Source organism: Echiichthys vipera (genome assembly GCF_963691815.1).
Source record: "Echiichthys vipera genome assembly, chromosome: 5".
Classification (NCBI taxonomy): domain Eukaryota; kingdom Metazoa; phylum Chordata; class Actinopteri; order Perciformes; family Trachinidae; genus Echiichthys; species Echiichthys vipera.
This window is the reverse complement of record NC_139830.1, coordinates 19,378,157-19,397,480: the sequence shown is the minus strand read 5'-3', so window position 1 is coordinate 19,397,480 and position 19,324 is coordinate 19,378,157. Positions and strand designations below refer to the sequence as shown.

At 38.5% G+C, this 19,324-nt stretch overlaps 3 protein-coding genes across 3 annotated transcripts; all 3 read right to left on the bottom strand.

Moving 5' to 3' along the window:
* Positions 1-2,045: 2,045 nt before the first annotated feature.
* Positions 2,046-8,226, bottom strand: olfcv3 (olfactory receptor C family, v3; the record flags this gene model as incomplete). Its single annotated transcript, XM_083914233.1, has 9 exons — positions 2,046-2,947; positions 3,043-3,166; positions 3,959-4,183; positions 4,267-4,800; positions 5,237-5,428; positions 5,664-5,750; positions 5,846-6,134; positions 6,818-6,991; positions 8,195-8,226. 9 exons carry the CDS (start codon positions 8,224-8,226, stop codon positions 2,046-2,048), a joined length of 2,559 nt encoding a protein of 852 aa, XP_083770359.1.
* Positions 8,227-9,809: 1,583 nt separating this feature from the next.
* On the bottom strand, positions 9,810-12,981 carry LOC310947444 (extracellular calcium-sensing receptor-like; the record flags this gene model as incomplete). Its single annotated transcript, XM_083914232.1, has 6 exons — positions 9,810-10,717; positions 10,882-11,005; positions 11,102-11,323; positions 11,451-12,275; positions 12,375-12,660; positions 12,773-12,981. The coding sequence occupies 6 exons, from the start codon at positions 12,979-12,981 to the stop codon at positions 9,810-9,812; spliced, it is 2,574 nt and encodes an 857-aa protein (XP_083770358.1).
* Positions 12,982-15,490: 2,509 nt separating this feature from the next.
* Positions 15,491-18,878, bottom strand: LOC310947520 (extracellular calcium-sensing receptor-like; the record flags this gene model as incomplete). The annotated part of the gene is made up of 6 exons (XM_083914347.1): positions 15,491-16,404; positions 16,511-16,634; positions 16,977-17,207; positions 17,383-18,186; positions 18,274-18,544; positions 18,676-18,878. The coding sequence occupies 6 exons, from the start codon at positions 18,876-18,878 to the stop codon at positions 15,491-15,493; spliced, it is 2,547 nt and encodes an 848-aa protein (XP_083770473.1).
* Positions 18,879-19,324: the final 446 nt, after the last annotated feature.

Sequence of the window (19,324 nt, the reverse complement as noted above, 5' to 3'; positions counted from 1 at the left end):
GCCCCCCGCGACTGGGATAAGCATTTGCAGATGGTTGCAGATGATGAATGTATGGATAAAAATATTGAATTTGAAACTAAATAAAACGCCACATGATACTTGTCTCTCTGTTTTGATTTTAATAATATGCTTCACTGCCAATTAATAGGACCAATTAAGATTTGAAACCCTGAGCAGGAGCATAAAGGCTCCCCTTAGTGACCTCAATCAAATCTCTGTATCTTACCTGCCTCAGAGTCACCTGTTGAGCATGTAAGCCTATTTTTTTTCTTATTGGTGCAGATACTGCACTTCAACCCTGGAAGCTTAGTGATTTGAAACAGTACCATAAGTAAGTGAAGAAGCACACAGTTTAGTTAAGTAATGTAATTCCTTGATTGGTGCCACCAAAACACTTAATATCAAATTTTTTCCCAAAAGCCTTCAGCCTTGAGCATGATTTTGTCTCTTTATTATCATCATTTAAGTGTAGCAGTGCAAAAACATGATGTATGCAAATGACATTAAGCCTTTGCATTACAGACAATGGTTCTTCACTACAATTAGTAGTTTTTTTTGCCAATGTAAAAGAGATTAATAGACATCTCTTATTTCTTTGTGTGTAAAAAAGACACCATTTCTTTGCTAACGTAAGAGTGTATAGAAAAGAGACATGCAGTCCAAGTCTACAGTTTGGACTGTTAATGTGGGTTCTGATCAAAGATGATACAAAATAATGGTGTGTGTGAAATTATGTAATAAATGAGGTATCAAAGTGTTAAATGCAAAAGCTCCATGACAGTCTGTATGTGTGGTTCAGAAACAATAAAGCACAAAAGTACAGACTAATTAGGAGCATGGCAGGAGCAGGGGGTTAGTTAGCCTTTGTTAACAGTTTCATGTGTTTGGAATCCCCCCCTAGGGAATTATTCAATCACTCAAAAACTCACACAAGTTCAAAATCTTCAAAAAGTACTCCATGGATCCTGATGCTACACACCACTAGTGAGCACCGCACACCATTCAAATGGCACCCTGATTGCTCTTCAGTAAGAGATCAGTGACAGGACACCACCACCAGAGGATCAGCCTGCCACTCGCTGTCCAGTGAGAGAGAAAAAAAAAGATAACAAGGTCAAACACTTTGGGGGGCACACAACAAATGGACCGGTGTCTAATTAATGCAGAGGCCGAGAAGCACACCACTGTTTTGCTACCAGGCCAGGTAAATGTCACCAAAATGATAGAATTACACACACACACACACACACACACACACACACACACACACACACACACACACACACACACACACACACACACACACACACACACACACACTTTGTGTTACAGTGTTTACAAAGTAAAGATATATTTTGCTGATTCAAATCCCGGACTCCTCGACACACTGCCAACTGTCTGGCATAGATCACTGAGGCGGTGGCCAAATTCAGAGACATATTTGATCATCAAATCTGCTATAGTGGCTTGTGGTGTTTATTGTGTTATTTTTTTTTTTCTACGGGCCAATGCTTGTGTACCTGTGTCATGCTACATGATCCTCCCTCTCTATGCATTCCATCCCCATGTTCTATAAGCGTTAGTTAGTTAGTTTATTTACTTATCTATGGAAATATGTTTCTCTGAAATATTTGTCTGACCATGTTACAATACATTATCACGTAGTATTTTGCAAACAAGTGTAATCTACATACACTTATTATTTATTTTCTTGTCTAGTGTGTGCAATTCTAAACCAATTTACCTCGGATCAGTCAAAATCTAAAGCTTTATCAAGAATGTATTTTCGCAAAACTCAGCCTCACAAACAAGAATAAACACCACTTAATATCTTTATTTCTTGAAAATATACATTAAAGTGATATGCTCCTTGTAGTTACACTTATTTAGTTCATTGTACACTGTACTATAGTTGAAATACAGCAATATCAGTTCCATACAGCAATCCAGTTAATGCTAAAGTGAAATAAATCATACTATTTTTGAATGATATTGAACATTGAATACAAATCTAAAATATTTTCAAAAGGTCAACTTAGTGGAGGTTACCTCTTTTCCTTTCCCATTAGGTGCTGTTTTGTATTCTTTTCTGGCTTCAGTAAAATAATGTAACACTTTGGAGCAAACAGGCATAACAACAAACCAGAGCTGGAAGCCAGAATGGCAAATGATTCCACTGCATCTGCATAATTTCCAGGAGAGCTGATATAAGCAGGGATGAATGCTAGCCACACAGCACAGAAGATCAGCATGCTAAAAGTGATGAACTTTGCCTCATTAAAGTTGCCTGGCAACTTACGGGCCAGAAAAGCCAGTACAAAGCACATACAGGCCTGTAGACCAATATATCCCAGAACGCACCAGAATGCGAGGCTAGAGCCCACGCTGCACTCCAGTATGATCTTTGAACGTTCATATTGTGTGTTCCGGGATGGAAAAGGGGGAGCATCAATGAGCCAGGCAGCACAGATAACCACCTGAATGAGAGTGCAACTGAAGATAATGGCCCTCTGCTGCTTGGGACCCAGCCACTTCATGATGTTGCCCCCTGGCCTGGTGGCAGTGAAGGCAGCCAACACCACCAGGGTTTTACCCAGGATGCAGGAGATGCAAAGTGAAAATGTAATGCTAAAGGCAGTGTGACGCAGCATGCAGGACCAAGCTGTTGGCTCTCCAATAAACACCAGGGAACACAAGAAACACAGGGTCAGAGCAAAAAGAATGAAGAAGCTTAGTTCAGAGTTATTCACACGAACAATGGCTGTGTTTCTATGGTAGAAAAAGACTGTAAAGACAACTATAGTGAGGCAGGCACCCACCACAGAAATCACTGTCAGGGCTATACCCAAGTTATCATAGGCCAAGAACTTCACCTGCTTGGGGATGCAGGCTGTTCTGTCTTTGTTTGACCAGAAGTCCTCCGGACAGAACATGCACTCTATTGAATCTAAAGGGAAAAGAGTAAAAAAAAAAAAAAAAAAAAAATCTTAATATTTACTAAGATTTGAATTATGTTGTTTTATGGCTTGGTTTTAAACTCACTTGTCTGATTGTTAATTTTGCCACTGTCACATGGTACACAGTCAAAGCAGCAGACAGGCTCCCCACGACGGACAGCCTTCCGGTATCCTGGAAGACAGCTGGCACTGCATACAGACACTGGCACCTAGGGAGCAGATAATGATTTTCAGCTCTGTAGTGAAAAAAAAACCAGATTAGTCCATTTTTTTGAAAATATAATGAGAAGTGGTTATGCCCTTTATTAAGCAAAAACACTATTGGCTGGTTTCAGCTCTTGAGGTGTGAGGATGTGCTGCTTTATGCTGTTGAGCATCACTGTTAATTGAATATCTTTCCTTTTGTACTGATGGGTGGACAAAACATGCAATTTGCAGAAATCACATAAGACAACTGTGGTGAAATGTTTCTGTTTTCTGGCATTTTATAAACAAAAACAACACTGAGTGTGAATCTTCACTGTAATTTGCACAATGAGGACTGGGTTATTGTCCGGAAGCTATTATAGAATATGTAGTTATATTCAATATATTTTACAATAGCTCCATGGTAAAAATGTATTTAATATCATAAAGTGGAAACAATATCCTTTGACTGCAGAATCTTTTCCTGTGGTTAAAAAAAAATAGTCTAAGATTCAGTTTCAGGATTTAATTTGGTTTAAGAGACAAATGTTGTTTAATTTTCATGCAAACAAATGGAACATTATTAATTTATTTTTTATTTTAGAAGAATTCCTCTATGAGGAATATAACGGGAAGCATGACACCAAACACGTCATGCTGCATGTATTTGAATGGCTGCTGTGTACTTCATAAGTGTAAAATCAACTCACATCTGCTCCAGCACATCCTACCCCCCTGACTTACCTCCACCTCAACCTACAGAACTTCAACAGTTGGCATCTGATGAAGGTAAAAACACAGTGTGAGCAGCTTGCCTCACTCTGATGCCCTGCCCACATTATCCCGTCCTCCTTGATCACTAGCTCCTCTCCGGCAGGCTTGGTTCCGTCAAACAACCCTATGTTGACAAATTCAATATTCCCATCTGTGCCTCTCTGCCAGTTGAGGATATCATAATAAGGTATGGAGTCGCCCTTCATGTCAAAGTTCACCTCCTCCCCGGCAATGTGAAATGTCACTTCCTGGAGGTAGTCCTGGAGCTTGAAAACCAATAGATCATGTTAAATACTTTCATGTAAAAACATTTTATAATTACAGTGAAACTAAGACAACTGAAAAATACCTGCCAGGGGTGTATGTTGTTGCTTTGAGCACATGAGTTGTTTTGGAAAGGACCACTGTCTGGTTGACAGAGAAGAAGGTTGTGCAGGGAATGAGCAATTGCATATACAGCCTTGTAGACATTATAGGCGACTCTAGGGCTGGATGTATTCATGTAAGCTGAATGCTGCTCCAACAGGGACTCCTGTCCAGAGCAGGGAGGAAACTGTGACCCAGGCGATGGAGAAGGATTACAACCATACAGGGCCTCCCACAGCTCCTTAACCAGAATATTATTGGGATACGTTTGAGGGTTGACTGTCTGCAGGTAGTCACTGAGTCTGGGGATATGTCCTTTTCTGATGCCAAAACCAATGGCGCCCCCTAGGTAGGGGTAATACTCACTCCCTGTAAAGACAGATGCTGTGACCCAGGCCTCACTTGCCACCCACTGGATTCCAGTGATGTTTTGTGTCATATAGTCCCTCAAGAAAGGTGTCATCTCCCCCTCGGCTGAAAACACTACCACCACTTTTGCCAAAGAGCTACGCATCACCTTTACAAGAGATAAAGGAGGAAATATTTTTACAAGGAAGAGAGAAGGCAAAAAAAGAAGTGACATTGAGTAAGACTCACAAACTACATAATGTGAAATAATTGCATTTTTAAGGTCACTATATGTAGGATTTAAAGATTATGAAATGTGGTGACATCTAGTGGAAATATCAAATAAGGCTCTTTAGCAAACAGCAGTGCATGTCAACTCCCCCTTCCCCTGCCCTCCAAGAATGCAACCTGCAGGACACTGGGATTAATAACCTGAAGGCAACACATTGACTGCAACAAATTTTACTAGGCTTGTCTAATTTTCATGACAAAATGCAGAAAAAGATTCCTTACAGGGGCTGGCACTGATGTGTAATCAGTATCTACTATAAAGGGGTCGTTAGGTGATTAAAAACTCTCTAATGCTGAATAGATTTTGTGTCTACCTTCATGATCTCCAGAGCCCTCTGGCGATTGTAGAGCAGAGGGATCATTTCTCTGTACGCTACACACACTTTGGTACCCTGCAATTCTCTCAGTAAACCTTGCACAGCAAAGCGCCCATATGCATGGTCCCCTCGCACCAGCCCAACATAAGTCCAGTTGTAGCGAACCAGCAACTGAGCAATGGCCTTCACCTGAGTTCAACAGAGAACAGTGCCAACTCACTTTATCACAAAACACAGACATTAAAAGAGTTAACCGACAAAATTATTAATGATGTATAATTGAATTATTATGTGCTTTAAAATTATTTGATTTTGTATTGCACTGCCACACAGCACATACATACTGTATATATGACATTTCAAAAAATGTATTTCTACACTGAAACATTATTAATCCCTTTGTAATATGAGGCCAAACTCTCACCTGATAATCATCATTAGGGATAACTCTGAAGAAAGTGGGATATTTTTTTCTGTCACTGAGACATGCGCATGATGAAAAGTAGCTGATCTTTGTAAAGAAAAGGGAAAAGTACAATAAAATAGATTAAAGGATAAAACGTTGATGTTTTTGGGGGTATTACAGAGAGAAAGTGTTATCATTACCATTGGGATTCTGAACGGCTGCAGGATTCTTGACACTACAATAGACTGAGCAGAACCAGATTCCCCAATCACAGCGAGGAGTGGAGAGGCACCGCTGCACATGGGAGAGTCATCCTCGCTCAGCCCGTTCAACACAGCTAGAGCAGCCCTCTGGCCCGTCAGTGGATATGCACATGAATCAAATATTTTGTACCCGAGGGTGTTATTGGGCAATAGCTCTGCACTGTGGTTTATCTCCTCCACTGCCAACCTCATAGTCTGAGCCCAGCGGAAGGCCCTGGGATCAAAGCTATAGTCCAGCAGACACAGATGCACAAGCCACACACATTGAACACAGCAAGTGTGGAGAAAGGGTAACATTAAAGACGGAGAAGATGATTAATCTAAAGTTTTTTCTTTCTTTTTTTCTATTATGTTAAGATATGTCTTTGGTGATGCTTTATGTTAAAGGTCTGTACTTACTTTGAATAGTTTCTTCATAATTTCTATGATGTTATCTTGAAAGACCCATATCATTTGGAAACTAGAGACATTGTTTAATTGGTATACTTTTAAGTTGTTCATTAAAAAATTTGCTTGTATAAAAGAGAGAAATTTCCCATTTTACACATATAATTACTAGCAAATTACATCTTTCTTAGGAAACGTCTTTATTATTAAGGAATTACACACCCATGAAATGAAGCATATGACTTTGTTTATCTATCGCTGTATCTCTCTGAAACCTAAATCCTAAAATCAAACTCCAAGTGCAATTTAATTCAAGAAACCACTGTATATATTTGTTTTCTTACATGTCAGGCTAAATTAGCACTGTATACTCAAATCTGGTAAATTCAAGTATATGCTGCATACTCTGTTCATTAAAACAAGACTTGTTGTACAAACAAACATACAAAATCAGACATCATCTAACTGGAAACAGTTAAGTTAAATATGCCACACTATAATTTCCATATCTGTCAAGCTCACCCATTGCACTTCACTTGTGGTGGTCTGTAAGTGCAGTTGAGGTCAGGCATCTCCTGGTTATAGTGAAGGGGGAAGATTCCCCCGATAACATAGTCACCCTTGGCCACAAAGTCTGGCTGGAAGCTGTTTTGAAGTGTGCACACTTTGGCTGCAGATCGGGGTGGAGGGGTGAGGCTGGAAATTGGGTTATAAGTAATAGTGAGGACACAGAGAGAGTAAAGCAAGGGAAATAATATAAGTAGAGTCATGTTGTCACGTATCCCCAAAGAAAGAGAGCAAGGAATTGGGCCCGTTTTAAACAGCATGACCTTCTCATTCTTGCATATCATTAATGACACAGTTACACTGGATTGGATATCATCAGCCCTGCCCAATTTTACAAAGTGAGCTAATTCTGATTGAATGATGAAAAATAAATGATAACATGGTAACAGGGACAATAGATATTATTGATACGTAGATTGTCCTATTAAAGAAAAACTTTCCAGTTATTTACCAATTACGGTAGCCCTAAGGGGTCATACATACATTTTATGTATGTGTTGCATGTGGCGAAAAAGAAAAGAAAAGAAAAGCCAAATAAACTCAGCCATTTACACAAAATGTATTGGATGTGCTTTATTCAACATATGTGCAATGTGGATAAAGGTAAATAAAGTGTGTGAAGTATGTTTATATTCACGCCAACCCAGGAACATAAGTTGTAATCATATCACAGCAGCTTAATGGTCCCCTCAGATTTACTTGATGTGTGCTCTCGTATGTGTGTGGAAGGGCAGTTACTCTCAAATATTCGGCAGTTTAAATATTTAAGATTTCTAAGCTGGCTTTTTCTTCTAACCTGGACCAGGCTGCAAAGCTTCTGATGTCCCTCACTCTTTTTAGGAGCAAACCTGGCTCAGCTGCTGCCCGACAACTGTATTTTCTTGGGGGAAGAGGAGAAAAACAGTCTGTGTCTTCTCTTCTTCATCACACATTTAAGTATATCAGGGCTTTATTTGTATATAGTTTTGTGCTTAGTAACAATAATTGTATTTTTGATTTATAAAACATGTCCATATATGAAATGTTAACCCATCTTTTGTTTTTAAAGTTGAGTGGTTTAGTGCAGAGAAAACTCTGCACCACTGAGTGCTTGTAATTATGGTGGTATTTGTGAAATTTGATGCTTGTTTAAAAGCCCTTTCAGTGAGAAAGTGTGCAGATGGTTGATTGTTGTTTTCTATAATACCAGGTGAGCTATTTCACTTCCTGCAGCTGTCTGCGTAACAAAAGAGAGTTCCCCAGTCCTGCACACTATGCCCAGCGAGCGAGGCTGGTTAGTTATTTTAGCTGAATTTGGTTGGAGGCATTGCCATGTAATCTGATAATGCTCACTTTTCTTTCTGCAGGGTTTTGTTCCCGTACATTGGGTTCAATACAATTTTTTCAAACATATAAACCAAATAGAAAAAAACACCAGATAGACAAAATTTGTCTATCTAAGTTTGTGTTGGTGTATTATGATACTGTCTAGTCAAGGACATATGGTGTAGCTGATCTGTGTTTCTTTAGCCAGATAAAAAAAGAAAAAAAAACATATTCATGCTCATTTATATATTCCTTTCCATTACAATATTGTAGTTAAATTTGTCTTAGTGCCCAACGAAATAATTAGTAATGTGAGCACCGCCAGGAAGCAATGTCATGAAGTGGTTAGGACCCAACCAGTAGACAGTCTTTGTGTTTTTCGGAACAGCTGTTAGGGTAGAAACACTTTCCATGAATCAACTACATTTTGTGTTGAACAAAATGAAAATCCTTTTTGTCCCGCCGCTCAGGTGATAATCTGTGTTATCTGGCTGCTCACCAGTCCACCCTAATGCCAGCAACATAGAGTACAGTAACATAATCATTGGTGGAAATGAGGTGGTCAAAGACAGAAAACTAAAGGATTTGAGCTGGCTTCTGGTTCGCTCTCACAGAGCTGGCCTCTGATTGGTTCTGACAGAGCTGGCCTCTGATTGGCTCTAACAGAGCTGGCCTCTGATTGGCTCTCACAGAGCTGGCCTTTCGCACAATTTCTTCTTTTTTAATATTATTTACTGTATCTTTATTTATTATACATTTTCAACTTTTTCATACTTATGCACATATTCAGCTTCTTTTCCTGCATTTTCCGCTTCTGGTGTGTTCTTAGATACATCGGCATCCTGGCCTATGTACATGTGCTTTGGCTTGGAAGCTACCTGATCATTTTAATGGGGAAAAAGTTCATCACCTTCAGCATGCTGACAGTGTGGATTACTTTTTTCCCCCAGTTTATATGGGCAGAGCTACAAAATATACAGTGTCTGCTCATATTTTTGCTATTTTCTCTTCTTGCTATTCATCTCTGAAGAGGTTTTCTGTATTATTAGTATTGAATATAATGGATGTCATTTCTGTCTCCAGACAAAATACAGTTTATTTTTTGTTTGATTGTAAAAATATGAATTCATAATATTAATAGAGAATGCTTCAAAACATATTAAAGTAAACAGAGTAATGGGGTCATAATGTTGGGAAAATGTTTAAATATGAAGGCCATTTTTAGGAAAAAAATAGTTTTGAAAATAAACCACAAAAAATATTCTTCAGACAAAACAATGCATTGTTCTACTGTAGAGTACTACATTGTGAATTATTAATCAGTTGTGAACAATAACAATGTATATAGTACATAATTGAATGATGTGTCAACTAAAATTACATTGATTCAATAAATATACAATACAAAATGATCATTCATCAACTACTGGTAAATGATCATAGTAATAATTAATACAAATATATAATAATAATATTTCTACTCATGGTTTTCACCTTCACCACAAAATGCCTTGTCGATCTTCAATCATACATTATGTACATTTATTAATTTGATCTTGATTTACATTTATGCTACTTCTACAGTGCATTATATACAAGGTAGAAGTGATTGTAGTAATATCTCTTTAAAAAAAAATCATATTTAAGGGTTCAAAGTTTTTCCCATGACATGTTTCTTGGTATTTCTTTCTGGCTTGATCAATATAATGTAACATTTAGGTGCAAAAATGCTAATTAATAAGCCAAATGCAGAAGATAAAATTGCAAATATTTCCACAGCTACAGTGAACTTTCCGGGAGAGCTGACGTACGCTGGGATAAAGGTGATCCAGACAGCACAGAATATCAACATGCTGAACGTGATAAATTTGGCTTCATTGAAGTTATCAGGCAACTTTCTTGCTAGAAATGCCAGGACCAAACATATTATTGCAAGGATCCCTATGTACCCCAGGACTGCATAGAAAGCAGCCTCAGATCCTGTGTTACATTCTAACACGATATTATTATTAGTGTATCTGAAAACCATGTCTGGATAAGGTGGGCTTAACTTAAGCCATAACACACATATCACAACCTGAATCAAAGTGCATGAGCTAACTATGATCCTTTGCTGTGCAGGACCAAACTTTCCTGCAAATTTGTTGCCAGGAAATGAGGCTTTAAAAGCTGTGACAACAACAATAGTTTTTCCCAAGACACAGGAAATACAAAGTGCAAATGTCACACCAAAAGCTGTGTGGCGCAGCATGCATGTCCAGACTGTGGGTCTGCCGATAAAAGTGAGAGGACAGAGAAAACACAAAAAAAGAGAAAACAACAGGAAACAGCTCAGCTCAGAGTTGCTGGCCTTTATCACAGGAGTCTCTCTGTAATGGAAAAAGACCATCATTGTGGCCAGTGACAGGGAGGCCCCTAGCAGAGATACAACTGTGATAGCTATTCCCATCGGCTCATGATATGTCAGGAACTCAGTTGTTTTAGGAGTGCATTCATCTTTTTCCTCATTGGACCAGAATTCCCGGGGACAAGGTGTGCAGTCAGCTGCACCTGTTGAACACGATCAGAATTAATCAGTTCTGCGTCTGAGCGTTAAATTTGCAGAAATTCAATGAATGTTAAAGCAAGAGGTTTCACTGTAGTAGAGTATAGAGTATAATACTGACATATGTATTTTTTAACAACGTTTGGTATGGCATACATGATTTTGATACCTGTTGAGTTGGCTATCGTTCCATCAGCACATGGGATACAGTCAAAACAGCAGGTAGGTTTTCCCTTTATTTGAGCTTTCCTGGTTCCTACTGGACAAACATTAGAGCACACTGACGTCGGAACCTGACAAAACAAAATAAAACAATATGACAATAGTGCAGCCGTATTCAATCGAACTTATTTTCCAGAACACATGCTTCAAAATATATGAGAAATTACCATTTTCCCTGTCCTCCACACAATTTCATCCTCCTGGATGCTGAGCTCATAATCACCATTGGCAGAAGAGGCAAAATGACCCAGTGTGACATGTTGCACCTGTCCGTCTATCAATTGCCAGTTAATCATATCATAAGAAGCTGGGGGGTCACCATTGACATCAAAAAACACATTATCCCCAAACTGATTCCTAAAATTCACCCTTTGTAGGTGATCAGTGACCTGAGAAAAGGAACAGATAATTAATTAGACATTTCTATGTGTTTATATTGACATGAGTACTTTCATAAAAATACATCATCACTGATTTGCAGGAGGTATTCTATATTTTACTTGCATTAATTCTCACCTCTTTGGGCAGAATTTTTGATGTATTCAAACATGGCCTCATTGTTTTTTCCCCAACTGGTTTGCAGAATACCAGCTGATGTAGGGCATGTGCAATGGCATAAACTGCTTTATACACATTATAGGACACTCTGAGCTGTGTGACATTGAAGAACACATCCTGGGAATTCATTAATGTCTCAGAGCCTGTGCATATTTCATTCGTTGCCTTAGTACGTGAGTGATCCCCCGGTAAAACAGGTCGACAGCCGACCATAATTTCCCAGAAATCCCTCAGAAAGGCTGCCGTTGGATCAGTATAAGGGCTAATGCTCGTGAGAAATTGTTTTAGATTTGGAATAGCCATCTTCTGCACTACAAATCCCAGGGCTCCACCAAAAGCTTGGTAGATTTCAGGCGTGGAAGGTCGAGCTGCTGTTATCCAGGCCTCACTAGCAATCCACTGAATTCCTGTAATGTTCTGTTTCACAACCTCTTTCATCAAAGGGTAAAAGTCACCCTCTGGAACAAAAGCAAGAATGACTTTGACAGATGACTGCTTGATCATTTCCACAACATCCAGAATCTTATCCATGGTGTACGTACGTAGAATTGTCCCAACAAATGCAATGCAAACCCCTAGCTTTTTAACCTCCTCAGTGAAAGCCATGACCCCACTTCGCCCGTAGTCATTGTCTGACTGTATTGCCCCAATCCACTGCCAGCCAAAACGTTTGACCAGAGTTGCTAAAGCTTTTGCCTGGAAGTAGTCACTGGGGATTGTCCGAAAAAATGTGGGATATTTAGCTCTGTCACTCAGGCAGGCACATGTTGAGAAGTAACTTACCTATAAAAAGAACACCAAAAGTGTCAAAAAACGAGCACTACAGAAGCATCAACTATCTCAAAACAATAATGAACTAAAACATATCATTTAATCTCTTACTATTGGCACTTGAAATGGTCCGAGAGTTCCAGCCACAGCTAAAGTCTGAGATGATCCTGACTCTGCTATGAGGGCTGATATAGCTGGAGGACAAGGGGAATTCAGTTCTATCTCCTCTGGTCCACTAGCCAGCGTCAGTGCAGCACGTAAAACATTTGTAGCAGATGCACAAGAGTTAAGGATCCTATAACCGAGAGATATGTTCGGCAGGAGACCGGTATCTTTGTTGATTTCTTCAATTGCAAATATCATCACTTGGGTCCATCGGAAAGCTCGCAGGTCAAATCTAAAAGGGTTTAGGTGCTTGAAATAGGTTATCAAATTACAGAGCTGCTGCTATAAATGTAAAAGAAAAAGTACAGGAGCATATATTAAGTAAATCAGACTTTAAAACTTACCCTGCACACCTTGATCCAGGTGGCTCACTCTCAAACGTAGAAGTGCTGCTTATCTCTTTGTTAAAAACTGGGAAAATACCCCCGATCATTATGTCTCCCTGCTTTAACAAGCTTGGCATGCCAAACCTACTAAACAGTTCACAGCCATTAACTCTGTTCAGGTTAAAAACATACAGAGATAAGATAACAACTCTCTGCAGTGCATGCATGTTTGCTTTGCATCTTTGATAGAGATAGACACAGCTCTTATAACAACTGCGTCAGAAGCAGGTAGACCTGCTCTCTTCATAATAAGGTTGATTTATTTCCCACAGGGCACAGCATTCTTAGACTGGTATGATTTGTACAAAAGGGAAAGTTGACGGATATGTTAAGGATTCATCCATATGTATATAGTATAAAATCAGACCACCACACAATTTACGTTTTAGTGCTCACTGACACTACTACATTACACACTTGTTAAATGGCTGCAATCTACTAGCATTGAGCTTCATAATGAGGAAAATGATTTGGAGGATGTTAAATCAATGTAGGACACGGCCAAGAAGGCTTTGTGGAGCTCTGCATCACAATTAGGTAAATATTGCAGGATTAGTTGGTTTTAAATTTATCAGGGACATTTTGTTGCCAGACTGCCACTATGTACAGTTGTGTATGTGTGATAATTTGGGGCAAACATATGCACACATACAAATCATTACTTTTTATAAAGCTTACTCAAAGAGGACTTTTAAATCACCTTTTTATGATTTAAAATGAATACTTTCATTTTAATATAGACTTAATTATTTAAAAATGACGTAAGGAAGATTCACAAAGAATGAATCAAAAATAAATGCATAATAACAGCCAGAGTTTTCTTCAGCTAATAAAATGGTGCTTCATGACAGAAACCCATATGTAAACCATTTCAAAACCTTCTGCTTGTATTTATCTTCCATTCAACTCATGAACTTATGACCAGTGATGTCATTGTGACATTAGAGCTTGACTACTGACCAGACCAGATTATGTGCAAATCTAAGCCTATATGATATCATTAAAAAACAATAGTTTTGTGTGTATCTTTCAGTGCTTTTTGTTGTCATTTGTTCAAAGCCTACCCACAGGTCAAAAGGAATCTTAAGTATTCATCTGCAGACAGGCCGAGGTAGTGAACATTTGGTTTATTCAGACAAAGGCCACATACACTGTAAGGATACTTATTAAATGTGGTAACTCTCGCTAGCCCATTTGTTCTTTTTGTGCGTTTTGTTTAATGTGATGTGTGTGTGTGTGTGTGTGTGTGTGTGTGTGTGTGTGTGTGTGTGTGTGTGTGTGTGTGTTTGTTTGTTTTGCTTCATGTACTTATATTGTATGTGAAATCATTTGAAAAAGCCACAATGACAGTAGCATATTAAATCTGTTTTAAAGGTGACAAACTTGACCTTCATGACTAATAAACATATGAAGACATGCATACACTGTAAGTACGATTAATTTTGTAGGGGTTGTCGTATGTATTTTATTATTACCTAAGACTGTATCACATTCATGCTGGACACCAAATTTGTATAAGATTCATAATGTTGTCCAACCAAAATGTTTCAAATTGCAATTGTTTAATTAAGTAACTTCACTGGGACACACTAAGAAATATTGTAAAAGTTCACAGGAATTAAATGTTATCTCAAAATAAAATAAAAAACAAATACTCTCATCATAGTGTCCAAGGCAGTTATTAATCAACTCTGTAGTGTAGCCAATCAGGGAATCAGTTCAGAAGATAGGTGCAAATAAAAGGATTGCGCAAAGACATTGTATTTTGTTGATTAATTAATAGGCCAAATGCCAGTAGCTCCAAAAATGATGCCGATTGTCTAGCTGGTGTGATATGTGCAAGGTATGATAGCAGGAACATATACGGAATTTACCTCTCAGAAGTCAAACACATTAGTACTGTATCTAATTCCCATTTTCCCTTTTATAAACTCCCAGTATGCTTCAGCTGCCTGTATGTGTATGCAACAATTATGACAAAACAATGCTTTACAGATTACTAAACTATTTTAGGAGGAAATTTAGAGAAACGGTTCCATCCTTTTGATATTCATAATGCAATTACTACAGTGACATCTACTGGCAACATTTCATACTGCATTTATGAAAGAATTGGTGCTAGTGTAAAGGTAACTACACATGTTAATGTGTAATGTAATGCTAATTAACAAAATGCAATGCCTTTGCCCAATCCTTATTTTATTTGCACCTATCTTCTATACTGGTCCACTGATTGGCTACAGTACAGAGTTTATTAATAACTGCCTTGCTGATGGACACTTTGATAAGAGTTGTTGGAGTTTTTCATGTTGAGATTTGTTTTGTGCCCCCAATCCTGTGAACTTCTACAATATTTCTTAATGTGTCCTACTGAAGTCACTCCACTAAACAATTGCAATATGAAACATTTTAGTTGAACATCATTTTGAATGTTATACTAATTTTGTGTCCAGCATGAATGTAATGCAGTCGCAAACTACATTTCATATGAATACACTATTTATGATCAAATACAAATTAAAAAAAAGAACTGAGTCAGCGTATTCTATTAATTCAACATATCACAACAAGTAAAAAGCTCATGAATTACAATTCAACAATTGCATTTCTATAATATCTGACTATACAATAAAATGTATTTGTTGATACACTAACAGGAAACTTCTGAATTACAGGTTAAAGAGTTCTTTGTGGTATTTTCCCCATCAAATGTTTTTTTGAGTTTTGTTCTGGCCTAAAGATAATAATATAACATTTCGGGAAAAAAATGCATATCAACAAACCAAAACTAGAAGCGAGGATGGCAAATATTTCCACAGCTACAGTGAACTTCCCAGGAGAGCTGACATATGCTGGGATAAATGTGATCCACACGGCACAGAATATCAGCATGCTGAAAGTGATCAGTTTGGCTTCATTAAAGCTGTCCGGCAGCTTTCTAGCAAGAAAAGCAAGTATGAAACATAAGAGAGCAAGAAGTCCGATATAACCCAACACAGCCCAGAATCCAACAGATGAACCCAGGGCACACTCCAAGATGATCTTTTCTTTATAGTACTTCATGTTCCTATTTGGGAATGGAGGGTTGATGGTCAGCCAAAGGATACAAATCACAACTTGAATGAGGGTGGTAGTAAGAACACTGAGCCTCTGCTGTGTAGGACCAAACCATTTTATCACATTCCTGCCTGGAATTGTGGCCCTGAAGGCCATTAACACCACTATAGTCTTCCCCAGAACACAAGAGATACAGAGGACAAAGGTGATGCCGAATGCTGTGTGTCGCAGCATGCAGGACCACTCAGAGGGCCGACCGATGAAGGTCAGAGAACACAGGAAACAAAGTTTCAATGAGAGTAGCAACAGGAAGCTCAGCTCAGAGTTGTTGGCTTTTACAATAGGGGTCTCCTTATGAGTCAAATAAATGATTGATGTCAGAAGAGATAAAAATATACCGACACAGCCAAACCCAGCTAAAAGTGCTCCCATGATCTCTTTATAAGAAAGGTATTCAGTTGGTTTTGACAGGCACTTGTCTTTCTTTTCATTTGGCCAAAGTTCAGGGGGACACACCAAACAGTCTGGAGAATCTGTAAAATTAAATAAATAATACAGAAATACAATCAATTGTTTAATCTTTCATTTGTCCTTACTCAAATACATATGAATTAATTGCATTTTGAAATCCTTACTCACTCGTCTGATTACTTATTGTTCCCTCTGGGCACTCAAAGCAGTCAAAACAGCACACAGGCTTGAACTTATTCATGGCTTTACGAGTCCCTGGTTGGCATGGTTCTCTGCACACAGACCTTGGCACCTGATCAGGCAAAACATACCATGCAATAATGCAACTAAATGTTTTGTATGCCACAGATATTGTAAAGTCTATAAAGTTCCTATGAAGTCAAAGAACCAAAATTAAATTAAATTATGTTTTTTTCTTTATTGTGTGAAAACTACCTCTCCAACTTACATGTTGCATATGTGTGGGGACTGATCCCCACAGGGGGAGGTGACATGGCTACTTTTTACAACATGTGACCTGTAGTGGCAGAAAGAGTATCCACATCAGCTGTCCCTGTACATATGAGATATGCAGGGTGGAAATGTAGTTTTTTCACTCAGAGAACCCAGGTTACACATGCAACATTCACTTTACCTCATTACTGTTTCCTCCCCAAACTATTTCGGTGTCATCTTTTATATTGAATTTTTTTCCATCCGGAAAAGACGTATCATAATAACCGATATTCACAATCTCAACAGAGCCATCTTCTTTCATCTGCCAGTTAACTAAGTCATACTGGGCAACTGAGTCTCCATTTTCATCAAAGAGAACCTTGGCCCCACTCTGTGTCGTGAAGTTTACATGCTTAATGTATTCCAAAACCTATAGAGGGATGGTGTAACATTTTAGCAAACATAAAACTTGCCAGCAAAAGACAAAGTAGCAAGACATTTAATATTCAAATGGTACCCTAAATTAATACCTAACACTTTATCGTGTGCATTAACCACAATAATAGATAAGTACACTATGCCTAAATAAAGTTAGCAGGACTTACTAGCTTTGGTTGAACTTCATTCTTGTTCACACAAGGTTTTCCCGTGGTGGGATTGGAGCCATTTTTACACTGCAGTAGTGCATGAATGGCATATGCCACCACATAAACTGCTTTGTACACATTATTTTCAGCCCTGAAAAGTGTCACGTCTGTGTAGTCACTGGAGACCGTCCTGAGATCCTCTGTGCCAGTGCACAAAGCAGTGGTATTTGATGGAGAGAAGCTACATTCAAAGAACTTCTCCCAGTAAGCTTTAATTATAACACTCTGTGGTTCATCCAAAGGTTTCAAGCTGAGCAGAAATTCACCAAGACCAGGTATGGATGCCTGAGGGAGGGCAAAGCCCATGGCCCCCTGTAAAATGTTCTTTCTCTTGACAGAAGCCAGGTCTGCTTGTGTGATCCAAGCCTCACCGCCAAGCCACTGCTTTCCAGTTATGTTATAATTCTCAATTTTTGACATGAACAATTTCGTATAGGAAAAGGACATAAACAACAAAACCACCTTTGATGATGATTCCTTTAGTGCCTCTACAATAGCATCAAACTGGACTTCATATACCTTAGAGTAAGGTAATGTGTATTCAACACATATACCCTCTTTCTTTGCTTCCTTAGTGAATTCAGCTGTGCCTTTTTGTGAGTACAAACCTACAGAGTAAATAATCCCCACCCAGCGCCAGTCAAAATATTTCATAAGCTGCACCAGACCGCTGATTTGGAAGCGGTCACTTGGAACAGTTCTGAAGAAAGTGGGGTACAGTCGTTTGTCACTCAAACAAGCACAGGTTGAAAGATGGCTTACCTTAAAAAAAACCCACAAACAAACATGTTAAATACAATATATCTATATATCTTTAAAAAATGAATGTTTGTAGTTGTTTTTTCTCACCTGTGGAATGGATAGTGGGCTTAGAATGGTGTTTATGTATTTACTCACTCCAGAGGATGAATGGCCTAAGAGAGCTTGGATCCGTCCACTGCAGCTCTTTGAATCCTCTCCGTTTACAGCTTCTAAAGCTGCTCGAATCAGGTTTTCAGTCCCACAGCCGTTGTACAGCCTGTAGCCCAGTCTCACTCCAGGAAGAATTTTTTTATCTCTGTTGATCTCATTCACAGTAAAAATCACTGTCTGGACAAATTTTAATTCCCTGTCATTCCACCTGCAAAGACAGTACAGTACAGTACAACAACTCTTTACAGCAGATCATCTTGCAACCATCACATCCACATATAAAATATGAATTTTTCTACATTCTTTAGTTTTTATACATTTCACCATATTAGCACTTACTTTGTGCAGTAGTAATGTGGACGTGCCTGGTAGCCATTATCAAATAGTTTTCGTGTACTCGTCATAGAGAAAACTCCTCCTATAATAAGATCACCTTCTTTGGAAAATTCCATGTACCCCTTCTGCCCGATCATTTTGCATGTTTGGTTTTCTGAACTTGCACTTGCCAGCAGAGTGAATAAGATAATAATAATCCAACCCATCATGAGCCACCCTCCCCTCCACTGATGCAATTCTGACCTGGGAGCTGACCTTTATCACTTCATGAAAAACACCAGCAGCCAATGCAAGCACACTCTCAATTCTCGAAAGACTCTTTTTGTTGTCTTCACACGTCACTGCACTTCTAAGAAACACATTTTGCTGATTGACATGTAAAAGACAGAAGGCATAATTTACCTGTCTCTATTAAATATCAATCAATTATTGACATCCTGAAAAACAGATAATCATTTTATGTGGTAATTATTCATAAAAAGGTGCTTAGTTCACATTTGAAGTGAGGTAAAATAATTCCATTCAAGCATTATTAGATGATGAAACAATGGACCAGACGTGATTTGTATACATATTTTTCCGAAGCATTTAAAAGCCTACCTCTCATTCAGCTATTTAGCCTATCTCTCATTTACCTACCACACACACACAC